The 13,327-nt window shown below is 35.6% G+C and overlaps 1 protein-coding gene across 3 annotated transcripts in view; it reads right to left on the minus strand.

Annotated features, from left to right (window-relative positions):
• The window catches only part of LOC138701177 (ecdysone receptor-like), a 409,832-nt gene that overhangs the window by 147,650 nt on the left and 248,855 nt on the right, over window positions 1-13,327 (minus strand). The window contains exon 1 of one of the 3 annotated variants that reach the window (XM_069827804.1): window positions 3,697-4,961. The exons of the other annotated variants lie outside the window; for them this stretch is intronic. Within the exon in view, the coding sequence (XP_069683905.1) occupies window positions 3,697-4,033 (337 nt within the window). The 5' untranslated portion in view covers window positions 4,034-4,961. Of the gene's footprint in view, window positions 1-3,696; window positions 4,962-13,327 lie in introns of those variants that run through there. 3 annotated transcript variants of the gene reach the window in all.

Raw genomic sequence — 13,327 nt, forward strand, 5'->3', positions numbered from 1 at the left:
CTGCAGTGAAGATTATACATCAACGATATATCTCGATTCGGAAGATAATAAAAGCAATCGCAAATAATGCTAACTGGATATGTGCATCAGATAAGTAACGTCAATAGAATATGGCCTTGAATAGGGGTTCGTTTGGTTTTCCCCATGAACACGTTATAACCACTTTTTGTTTCTTATTTACCATACGCTACATTAGATCCTAGGTTTGCGTGTTTAAACCCGACTAACAACAGTTGATTTTTAAGCATGATACGAAATCGTTACCTACCCTTTTCTTCTGAAGGAAAGTAGCCTAAATACGAATCAAAGGTTTGTGGCAAGTAAGAAAGAGTAGAATAAATGACTATCGGTATGGCGACAGATTACGGACTGATAAAGAGTCCAGACTCAAAAGCAGGATTGCTTACCTCGCTATACTTCAGAATGACTCTGATGTGTGGTTATTCTCGTATAAAACCGAGTACCTATCGAGTCTTACCTAGGGGTGAAACGCATTGAGGTCTATAAAACATGGAGGCTTCACGTCTGCGTCTCCTACACGGCCCAAGGGCATACAAATGGGCGTTTTACAAAGGAATTCTCTCCCCTAATGAAGAGGGAGCGAGGCAAATTTATTAGCTGTTATTTCACCCTTCAGTTGTCTACACAACAATAATAATAATAATAATAATAATAATAATAATAATAATAATAATAGTAATAGTAATAATAATAATAATAATAATAATTTAATATAACTACAAGGATTACTGTAGGTTACAAAATGTTCTAATTGTTTTCATCTAATTTCAGAGATTTTTTTGGATGTCCTACATCGTTCTCCTTCCTTTGTGCGTAATCAACTTACACAAAAATCTACGTGGCTCCAATATCAAAGCATGCCTTTCCTAACTTGCACTTTCATTTGTACTAGAGAAATTAAACTTCTCAGATGAACTGATTATCAAGGCCAAAATTATTAAATAAATTATTTTACACTATGATAGATACACCCCCTCCCCTCGCAACAAAAAGTAAACCTTGCACAATAAATTTGAAATTAGGGAACCTCTCTGTGTACTTCTCCTGAAGGAAAGGAATGTACTTACTTACAAGTGGCTTTTAAGTAACCCGCAGGTTCATTGTCGCCCTTACATAAGCCCGCCATCGGTCCTTATCCTGAGCAAGATTAATCCACTCTCTATCATCATATCTCACCTCCCTCAAATACATTTTAATATTATCCTCCCACCTACGTCTCGGCCTCCCCAAAGGTCTCTTTTCCTCCGGTCTCCCCAACTAACACTCTATATGCATTTCTGGATTCGTCCATACGTGCTACATGTCCTGCCTATCTCAAACGTCTGGATTTAATGTTCCTAATTATGTCAGGTGAAGAATACAATGCATGCAGTTCTCCGTTGTGTAACTTCCTCCATTCTCCTGTAACTTCATCCCTTTTAGCCCCAAATATTTTGCTAATAACCTTATTCTCGAATACCCTTAATCTCTGTTCTTCTCTCAAAGTGAGAGTCCAAGTTTCACAACCATACAGAACAACCGGTAATATAATTGTTTTATAAATTCTAACTTCATGATTTTTTGGCAGCAGACTGGATGACAAAAGCTTCTCAACCGGATAATAACACGCATTTCCCATATTTATTCTGTGTTTAATTTCCTCCCGAGTGTCATTTATATTTGTTACTGTTGCTCCAAGATATTTGAATTTTTCCACCTCTTCGAAAGATAAATCTCCAATTTTTTAATTTTCATTTCGTACAATATTCTGGTCACGAGTCATAATCATATACTTTGCCTTTTCGGGATTTACTTCCAAACCTATCGCTTTATTTGAGAAAGGAATGTAAGGTTCATAAATATTTTTCTTTTCTTGGTCTACATCTTGTGCTTGGTCCTGTTCATTCTTCTCATATCTGATAGTCGGATCAATGTATAAGCTGTTTTTGCTCCTTTTTTTTTTTATCAAATATAATATACTCAGTTAAGTTACATTTTTCTGAGATACTTTTAGATTCCACAACGCTCTTCTATTGAGACTGAAATGCGAAAGACTGTCTCTGCTTGCCTATTACTAATAGGCCTATACCAAAATCTAAAAGTTTCCGGTACGTGGGTACACTACGAAAGCGTGAAAACTGCACAGAGCAATTTGCTATAATCACAATTTTTCACCTATTAAGTTTCAACTCGCTACATTGTCCTACATTATATCGGTGTACCATTATGTCATCTCCTATGTTAGTGGAGTGGGAAGAATTTCGCTTTTCAGATTTCCAACATAAAAATAGGAATTTTATAATAAACTTCAGAACACGATTACCTTCCTTGCCATATAGACTTTAATAATAGACGGTAATTATACACAGTATTTAAAGGGTGTAAATGATATTTTATTATTGAAATGTTGTATCAGTGAAGCTTTATAGTTTATAGTGGCAGTGCAAAGTATTTGAACAGTGAAATGTTTTTGAAGTGTTAGTGAAATCAGGGTAGAATCAGTGAAATGTGTCGTTAATTCCAGTGCAGTGAGTGAGTTGACAGCGAAATGAGTGTAGTGTCGAAAGGTACTTGTGCAGATATGAACATATCATACTCTGCCAGATTAAATAAATAAATAATAATTATTGTTAATTAGTTACCACTGCCACCGGGTATATACCCATTGCAGTGTGAATAAATACATACATATTCCCGCAACATTCTAATCTTGTGCACACAAAATAAATTATCGACACTAAAAGGTCCCTTTTGGTAAGCGTGACGATGCGCATTCGACAAAAACAAACAAATCTGCTCTTTTTAGTATTTTAAGATAAACTGTTTTGCAGTGAGGGAACCGTATACGTAAATGTTCCCGAACTTTCATGAAGACAGCATGGAGGCCGGCAAGTCCAAGTGCTACCATATCCAGGGATGTTAGAAATATCTCTGATATTGAAAGAGCGAGATAGATTTGAACTTTTCATCGCATATGCAATTAAATTAAGGGAAGGCAGAGGTGAAATTTTGGAACAAAACTGAAGAAAAAAATGAAAATTTGGTTTTTTACATTTTCATTATCTTTATTTTCATATTTCGATGTTAGTTTTTGATTTTGTGCCCTTTAAAAGTATGAAATTAAAACCAGGATAACTGTATTACTATATTATTCCCATAATAAACTAATACTTATCATTATTTATATACCTTCTCTGAACATATAAATAAAAAGAAATATTGAAAATTTGGATAAACTCCAGAACATGGATTGCACCCTTTCCCTCTTACTTCGAAATTCCAATCTTGTGCACACAAAATAAATTATTGGCACTGAAAAGTGCCTTTTCGTAAATATAATGATGCGCATTCGACAAACGCTGACAAATCTGCTCTTTTTAGTAATTTAAGACATAATTTGGTAGGTGCAATCCGTGTTATAAAATTTTCCCGAAAATTTCTTACAATATGGTGCATGGAGCATTTTATATCAAACGGTATAAAGTTTTATAAAATTCTTAATATTTACAGAACTATTGTACTCAGAAAGTTGAAACTTGGTATGTCCATTACTAATAACATACCGGTACTTAGTATCCATGATCAATTTGAAACTAATCAGATAAATTCTGTGGATTTTGAAATATTCACTTCTGCCTCCCCTTAATTCTAAAACACGAATATAGGAAATGGTTTCGTTAATGGATGTATGAATACCTGAGATGGAACCACTAGTGTCCGAACAGGGCCCTCCGCCTCCGGATCCATGCCGAGGCCCCCCATGAAGGCCGCCCCTTGCGTGCTGGGCGTTGAGATCCAGATCCCAGAATTCTAGATCCACCTCGCCGATATCGGAAGATCCCAGCGAGTGGGCTGGACTGATAACATCGCTGCCAGCACCCCCGGCCAACGCGGTAGCAGGGGAGCAAGATGATGTCACCTCGGGGGATCCTTCGTCTCCCATCTGGTGTTGCATCGCAATGGGCCTCATAACAAACCCGGCACTTGCCGGGACAAGTGTCCTCCTCCTGCTCGGGGTCCAAATACTTGTCATTCACAAGAAAAATATTTCCTCAGTCACGTCACTAAAGTCCTCACTGCTCACAACTTCTCCCTGGAGCACGAAATTCACCAAACTCGTGTTCATTTGTTTTCATATTTCCATAGAGACAAGCTTACTAGTCCCTACGTCAAAACACTAGTCTTCTGTTTTAAAATTTTCAAAATTTTGTTCTTTTATTTTCGTTTTATATCTCTATAGAAAATTTTAATTACTCAAGCTGATAAATAAACACAAGAGATTGAACTGTCAACAGCTGACATGAACATTCACAACCACAAACACTGTTGTACACAAAACAAATTCGAAATGTAACTGACCGGCATTCTACAACGAGTTATCTCGCACATAACGACAGAAAGGTTAACGTCTGCCATTGTTTGCATAACACTGAACAGCACTTCACTTCACACGTCACTTACAAACACCACGTGACAAAACAGTTTATGTTTGTTCGGCTCCTGCGATATCGTACGTTTTTTGGGGAGAGAATCCAAGGTCCTGCAACACGAGGTGATATTCACGCTGTACTGTCATGCCATTGTCACACACGGCCGCCAAGTTCTCTACAACAACAAAGAGGGAAGAAGACGTTGGACCCTGAAGAAGAAGAACTCCTTCCTCCAACAGAACCAGCCAATCCTGTTCCGCCAATTTTTTTCTTCGGTATATGTAATCCCCTCTCTCCGCCAAACCGTGAAAATAACTCCGGAGGAAGCAAACCGCGTCCGGTCAGTACGAACAGGTAGTCGGCAGCGAGGCAACTGGTTGGTTCTACATGACGTCAGCTCCAACAGGTAGGTCCCTGGCCCGCCGCCGACAACAGTGAAAGTCCCCCCTCTCCTTCCCCCCCTCTTCTACCAGCCAGAGCCGCACTGGTACATAGGGATGCTGGCAGTGAGCAACCCTTGCTATCCCCGGCTGCCCCACTGACTCTGAAAGACGGGTCATTCACCATCATGTGGGTCACGTTTCCAAGGTCTGAACGAAATGTTGACCCCACAGAGGTTACTAAACTTGATAAACAGCCGGTGGGGAATTACAGCACCTTCACTTGTCTCCAAGCCCGCCGGGAACCTTTGGATGAATACGAGACCATACGATGTGTCATTTCAAAAGTGAGAATCAACGAACGTACGGGCTATTCCATATGAAATCGATCAGTAAAAAACCTCGCATAATACTCTAATTTTTTCCCCATTTATACAAGGTGCTGAGGAGAGTGCATTTGCAAAAATATACTATCGTAAGTCAAACGGTTTTCGTATTGTTGAGCGACAAATTTAGCGTATTTTAGAAAAACAAGCCTCTTTCAGCGCTAGAACTCTGGAACCATTTACTGCAGAACATTGAACGAGAGCTCATTTTGAAGCTGACATTTGGTAGGTTATGATAAGAAGTAATACTTATTTTTATTGTATACAGAGAGACAGATAATCTGATTTTACTTACTTTTAGGCTTTTTGCCAATTTGTAAAAATGTAAAAAAAAATATTGAGAAAAAACCTTGCATTATTAAGAGGGATTCGGCATTGTTTGCTTAGTGTCAAGGCAATTAGTTTCGGGGGTATTAAATAAATTATATTCACACGCCTAGACTTGAAAGGCGCAACACAGCAAGCACTGGCCGAGAGATGAAGATAAGCGAGCTTTGGGCATCATTTTACTCCTGTGTTTATGAAAATGTGTGACAAAGCTATCCCAGCTATGCGCTACTAGACGAAATAACACGTGTTTATGTCTCCTGGCATTGCTTGCCTAGGCTAGCTCCCGCCTCACAGTCAGCTGCTTAGCTCACGCGCGTACTATTCATTTTCTTTATTTGATTTTTCGATACTTTCTTATTAACGTTGCACCAGTAAAAAATATGTGTTTATTTGTACTTTCAATGCGGAATCTAACTATATATTTTAAAAATATTTTTTCGTGGGCAAAGGTGTCTTAATTAAGAAAAATCTAATTTTTTCCATTTCCATAAAAAGTAAGAAAAACTGTTTACATGTCAATATAAACTTTAACTTTTCAGCATCAAAATAAACCATGATTTTAATCATTAGGTAAAAGGGTTTCGGAGCCACAACAGTTTAAAGTTGCTAATTTTATGAAAATACGATAAATTTAAATATTTTTAATTTAAACACTATGACATTCTGATGCCTCAAACTTTGCACAAAGCATTGTATCATAGTTGTCTACGGACAGAAAAAGTTTTATTGTATTTAAAAATTCGGTCGATTTGAGATGGAATAGCTCATATACGATGTATTTCAAAAGCAAAGCGAGAATCAACGAACGTATATGCAACAGATGTCGGAATCTGTCAATATACCAGAGAAAATCTTAGACTTTCTCTAATAAATCCCACAACAAAGAAACATTTACCGTATGTTGGAAAAGAGAGGCAGTAGCCTATAGATTACCAAGTTACATATTTTTCATAAACATAAATTTTCATATATTATAAACGTTTCATTTAAGATGCAATGTAAATATGTAAAGAAATTATCGTTTTTCGTATTATTAGGTGTTTTAACATCATCGCTATAATCATCATTACTTTTTTTCTCTCATTTCTTTCCAATTTTAGACCTGGCGGCCTATTATGATCTTCCGTCATCTTTTTGATGGTCTTCAGTGCGGTGTTTTTTCTCCGGGGGTGTAACGGAGAATTTTTTAGGTGTCAAGTGTTCTACTGTATACTCTCATAACATAATTTTATTTATTTATTTATTTATTTAACCTGGTAGAAATAAGGCCATCAGGCCTTCTCTTCCCATCTACCAGGGGATTACAACTACAATATTAAGAATACAATTACAATTATAATTACAATTAATATTAAATTTACAAATATAATAAAATCAAAGTACTAAAAGATTAACTGATAAATAAAAGCTACACAATTTATTGTAAAAGTTAAGAAGAGAGAAACTTTTTTTTATCAAGTAAAAATTAAACCTACTCTACGCAGTAAGAAAATGCTTAATAAGCTTGCTTTTGAACGCTACTAAATTCCGACAGTCTCTGATGTCACTGGGTAGGGTATTCCACAAGCGCGAGAGCGAGATTGTGTATGACGATGAATACGATGATGTCTTATGTGTTGGTATGGCTAGTATGCGGCTATTTTCGTGCGTGTGAAGAGATTATGATATGATGACAGGTAACTGAAATGGGAAACAAGGTAGGTAGGTGTAGAAGTGTGAAGGACTTGGAAAAGGAGAACAAGAGAATGAAAATTTCTACGTTCGTTAAGCCGTAGCCAGTTTAGAGTTTGGAAGGATGGGTTAATGTGGTCAGCGCGACGGACATCGCAGACGAAGCGAACACAAGAATTATGAACACGTTGTAATTTTTTAATAGGCCTATAAAATATAAAACTAATATAAGTTCTAATATATTGTCTTCAACATGCTGAGAAAGCTACTTGTATACTCAAAACAGTACATGGTGAGGTGCCAAAGATCGAAGATGGCTGGAACTTCAATGCTACCAAACTTGAACCTAAAGCACCAACGTTACTAAATAAATGTTCATGGCTTAAAAACGTGATGTGATGAAAACAGTAACTTCACATACAACTCGTTATAAAAATAAATAATAATTCTATTTCTGCAATATATATTATAGCCTAATCGCGATTTAAACATACACATAATATGACATCTTAATAAAATTTATGAATTTAATTTAGAGTACTACCACAGCCTAGTATATACAGTCACGAAGCTCAATACGAAGTAAATATGCATCCATAGATAGTTGCTAACCACTAGGATCACTAATATCGCCTCATAACAGACAATGCGAAATAGTCTATTGTTCCTAGCACCCTCACAACGCAAGCTTCGTGACTGTATATACTAGACTGTGGTATTACATAGCTTGCCTCGTCTCATAAATATATAAAATTGTGCCAACCTCACAGTTACAAAATTACTAACGATCGTGAATCTGTAACATGCGTGTAATCAAGGAAGTGTTGTCACCAGTGAAATAAACCTAACAGCCAGAAAAACACTAAATTTAACCAGGTGATAAGATAATGGGGGGAAAATTTTGAAGTTGCAGTAGAATCATCACCTGTACTGTTATTGTAGAAATTAAATTAACTAGAGTGAAGATTAATGAACGAAACAGAAGTCAAACAAAGTATAAATATAAAACATGAAATAAAACTTTATAAGAATTCATAAAACTGTGTGAAGAATATCAGTCTCCTATTCAGAAAATATACGAGTAAATTGCCTACTAGATCCACAGGAGGTCCTGACCAAATTTACATTCGTCAATCAAACAAAGAATCATCCGTTAACAATAGTCTATGCTTAGAACGAGATAGGCATGGGAAAGATTGTCGGCATTTGAAACTAATCTATATCAGAAAAATAATGAACTACAGGGCAATTTACAAACTGACTTCCCAGAGCCTAGTTCATCTTTGTCCCAGTCCTTCACCTTTAGAATGGCATTGAACATCTCTGGGTGTTCTCTGTGCCAGAATTAAATAACAATCAACAGCTTTCAATAGCAACAGCTATTTTTAAAATGAGACATTTTTGTTTCTCTCTTCAAGAAATGTAAGAAAGGCATAAGTATAATGGTTTCTTTTAAGAATAATAGTCTTTGTTGTTTCTTTTCCATTAAATGTTAAATTCGCCAGTTAGGGAAGAGTGCCAACATATTGAGTTTAGGACCACTGCACCTGCCGTCCCTACTCTTGTTGATATTAACACATCAACATCGATATTGTTGTTATAAAGATAAATTTACTGATTGTAAATAAGGGTTATTTTTTCCTGGCACAGAGAATATCTATTCGGTACCATAATTTCTACATGGTCACGCGATCGCGCCCAGTAATTATCAACGTTGTGTAACATGCTAGCAATCCCTACTGCCTCTCTGACGTCATTATTTGTGACATCCTTAGTATTTCAACACTCAGTAATTTTACTTAATTTTTGTGCCACCTTCAGATATAGTAAATAGATTTCTTAATCTCCCGGATTTTCTTTTTAAAAAGTTGGCAACCCTAGCCTTTCCACAAACAGAATGGTCGGGTAATACACTCAACAGTCACTTTCTTTAATATATAAATAGCAAAAAATGCGATTTTTAGCCTCAAATGTTATATCATAACCTGGCTACGAAAAAAATAATGTAATTCAATGCATGTCACTTTCCTCCAGTCCGCATAACATCGTGCTGTTTCAAATAACCAGAATTTATAACTCAGTTTAGAATTCACATAACAGTCCTCTACCTGGCTGCAGTACACGACGCCACACATAAAGTGAAGGGGTATAAAACACACTAGAGTGAAGTAGACGATACTATCGCAGTCTAGTATATACAGTCACGAAGCTTGAGTTGTGAGGGTGCTAGAAACAATAGACTGTGCCGGCACTATTTCGCATTGTCTGTAATGAGACGATATTAGCGATCCTAATGGTTAGCAACTATCTATGGATGCATATTTACTACGTATTGAGCTTCGTGACTGTATATACTAGACTGTGATACTATGGTTTTGTTTCGTCATTTCACCGCCTCCTTTACTACACAATCACATGAACATTTAATAATTCAATGACAGTATCGGAACATCCGAGGTTTGATGCCAGCTGTCGGATATAGAGACTGGTTTTCATTGGTTTTAGGCAGTCATTCCAGGAAAGCGCCAGAAGGCAACAATTATCTCACCCCCACACAACTTCAATTTAAGACCTAAATATAGTACCATGATTCTATAGTCATTGCTGCTGCTACAGCTACTATTGCGATTATTAGTAAGTCCACTGCGAAATGTCCAGTGCAAAAATGTCCATCATCATTAATGTCCAGTATCAAATATGTTCCCAGTCTAAATGTTCAATATAAAATATGACCACAGTCATTAAATGGCCACTACCTTAAATGTCCATAGATATTAAATGTCCAGTATCAAAAATGTCCACAGTCATTAAATGGCCACTATCTTAAATGTCCATAGATATTAAATGTCAGTATCAAAAATATCCCCAGTCTAAATGTCCAATATAAAATGTCCACAGTCATTAAATGATCACTATCTTAAATGTCGACAGATATTAAATGTCCAGTATAAAAAATGTCCCCAGTCTAAATGTCCAATATAAAATATGTCCACAGTCATTAAATGGCCACTATCTTAAATGTCCATAGATATTAAATGTCAAATACCAAAAATGTCCACAGTCACTAAATGGGGACTATCTTAAGTGTCCATAGATATTAAATGTCCAATATCAAAAATGTTCACAGTCATTAAATGGCCACTATCTTAAATGTCCATAGATATTACATGTCCCCAGTCTAAATGTCCAATATAAAATGTCCATAGTCATTAAATGACCACTATCTTAAATGTCCATAGGTATTAAATATCCAATATCAAAAATGTCTCCGGTGTAAATGTCCTATATAAAATGTTCACAGTCATTAAATGGCCACTATCTTAAATGTACAATATCAAAAATGTTCGGTCATTAAATGGCCACCAAACCTACATGTCCCGAGTTATTACATGTAAGGTATCATGAATGTTGAGAATAATATTTATTAGAATGTAAATTAATAATCTAACAATAAATATAAGCTAATTTACAATATTTTGTAACGTATTTTATTTTCTAATTTTCTTCCTCACTGGGGTCAGCATACAGCTGCATATGACACGAAAGTGCCCTCAGATATTGTTTCACATTATTGTTGTCCTTATATTTATTATATTGACGTACAATCACTTCAATTCGCCGTTGGTTTGTAATATACCGTGCTTAACGTAAACGGGGTGTTTTACGCTTAAGTGACCATTATGAACTTGGGTTAAATGGTATGCTCTGTCTCATTCTGCTCTTATTTTATGTTTTTAATAAATCTCCAAACATAAGGTATGAGAAATTAGATAGTTCTTTAATTTGGCCCTAAATAATCTTATGTTTTGAGTTTGATAGGGAGGCTATTACAATTTTTACTGCCATAAAACGCACTCCTTTTTGATAGCAAAATAGACTTGCCGATGGTGTATGAAAACCATATTTACGAGTATTTATACTATGAACTGTTGAATTAGTTACAAAATTTTCACGACTACATACGAGAAAGTTCATTAATGAAAAAATATACTGACAAGCCATGGGTATTATTTGTAGTTTTTTTAAATGGTCCTACACGATTCCCTGGATTTGGCACCTATTATTATTCTAATTACTCTTTTATGAAGTAGGAATATACTGTTACTATCTGTAAAATATCCCCAGAATATTATTTCAAAACTCATTATCAAGTAGAAGTATGCAAAGTATATTGTTCTTAAAGTATTGATATTTACTACCTCTTACATAGATCTAATAGCAAAACATGCTGAATTTAGTTTGGGGGTAGTTTCTTTAATATTATTTTTCAAATTTAATATATCATCGATTTATAAAGCGAGAAATTTGATTGTTGCTGTTTCTATTATGGGCCTATTGTTAATTATTGTGCTTGAAATTTGCTAGGTTGAATTTAGGCTTAGGATTTAAATTGAATTAATGACCTAGGAGGGATTTGAGATCGATAGTAGTTTCGATACAATATTAAAGCTGCATTTTGACTGTTGCATATAGTACGATCACCAACTATACGACACATTATTATTATTATTATTATTATTATTATTATTATTATTATTATTATTATTATTATTAGTCAGTCACATATAATCACAGTCTAGTATATACAGTCACGAAGCTCAATACGTAGCAAATATGCATCCATAGATAGTTGCTAACCACTAGGATCGCTAATATCGCCTCATTACAAGCAACGCGAAATAGTACCGGCACAGTCTATTGTTTCTAGCAACCTCACAACTCAGCTTCGTGACTGTGATATAATGTCTATGTCACTTCTTGACGTTCCAAATTCCCTTACTCCAGCAAGAACAAGACCAACATAACCCTCACAAGGCTTTAAAATCTGAACTAAATAATTCTGTCACTTTTCTGACAGCATGGTAAATATGCAGAGAATACCACAACTCGGCTCTGGTATGGAACCAGTTTTGCAAGTGGTGCGAAGTTGTTCAGCTGTGAGAAGGGGGAAAGAGAAGAAGGGTCAAGGGTGAGCTTGTGCCCCGCCAACTGTCCAGTCGTATTTAATAAAGACAGGTTTGAATTATTTATTCAACAACAGAACGTATTCCAGCTGGAGATTTTTCACAATGCAAGTCCAAATATATATGTTCGTGTCTAGGGGACAGAGCATTTTTAAGTACTTCTTTTACAATACGATTTCATTAGGACAAACATGTTCTACAAAGCGCTCGGGGCTTAGACAATCCTTTGGGTTTTGTAGGATGAGAACTCCTAACTCTCTTCTGGCATAACTTCAAATTTTGTAAAGTTTTATAATAATAGTCACGAGCTTTGAGTCTCTCATACATACAAGTGTAACTTACTAAAATAATAAAAATAGACAAGAAATTCCAATAGTACAAATGTAACAAAGTATTACGTGAATGAATTTACATTATCTGTTGTTATTTCGGTACGTAATGACAATTATTCTGAGATAATTAGACCCGTTACTTATGTGCTTCATAACCTTTTTCAAGATGGGTTCAGTTTTTAGTTTTTTGTGGACGTCTTCATTGTGTTTGTGATCCTGTAATGTGTATTTAGCTGTTTTATATAAAAATTTAATTTCTGCTGATGTGATTGTTGATCTATCTCGTTTTTTCAAAGTCCAGATTTCGAATCCATATAGAAGAATAGATATTGCTAATGTGTTTTATAATTTAAATGTAGTTTGTTGTAAAGTCATTAAGAGGTTGTACTTATGAATGATACTTGTGACCTGCAAAAATTTAGGCAATTCCATTGTCATATTCTTCTCTGTTTCATAAATGAAAGTGTTTATTTGATGTATAACCACAGTCCAGTATATACAGTCACGAAGCTCAATACGTAGGAACTATGCATCCATAGATAATTGCTAACCACTAGGATCGCTACTATCGCCTCATCACAGACATGCGAAATAGTACCGGCACAGTCTATTGTTCCTAGTACCCTCAACAACTCAAGCTTCGTGACAGTCTTTACTAGATTGTGATATAACTATTTTGAACTTTATGGAGTCTTGTTTTGGTCTTAGCTGTAGATAATGTTAAATGATTTTTATATATGTTTTTCTCATTAATGTATTGACTCCTGTAATGAGAATTCCATGTCTGCTATAATGACCTGACCATCGGAGAAAAAAAATGTTCTAAAAATCCAT

The sequence above is a fragment of the Periplaneta americana genome, chromosome 6 (assembly GCF_040183065.1).
Source record: "Periplaneta americana isolate PAMFEO1 chromosome 6, P.americana_PAMFEO1_priV1, whole genome shotgun sequence".
Lineage (NCBI taxonomy): Eukaryota > Metazoa > Arthropoda > Insecta > Blattodea > Blattidae > Periplaneta > Periplaneta americana.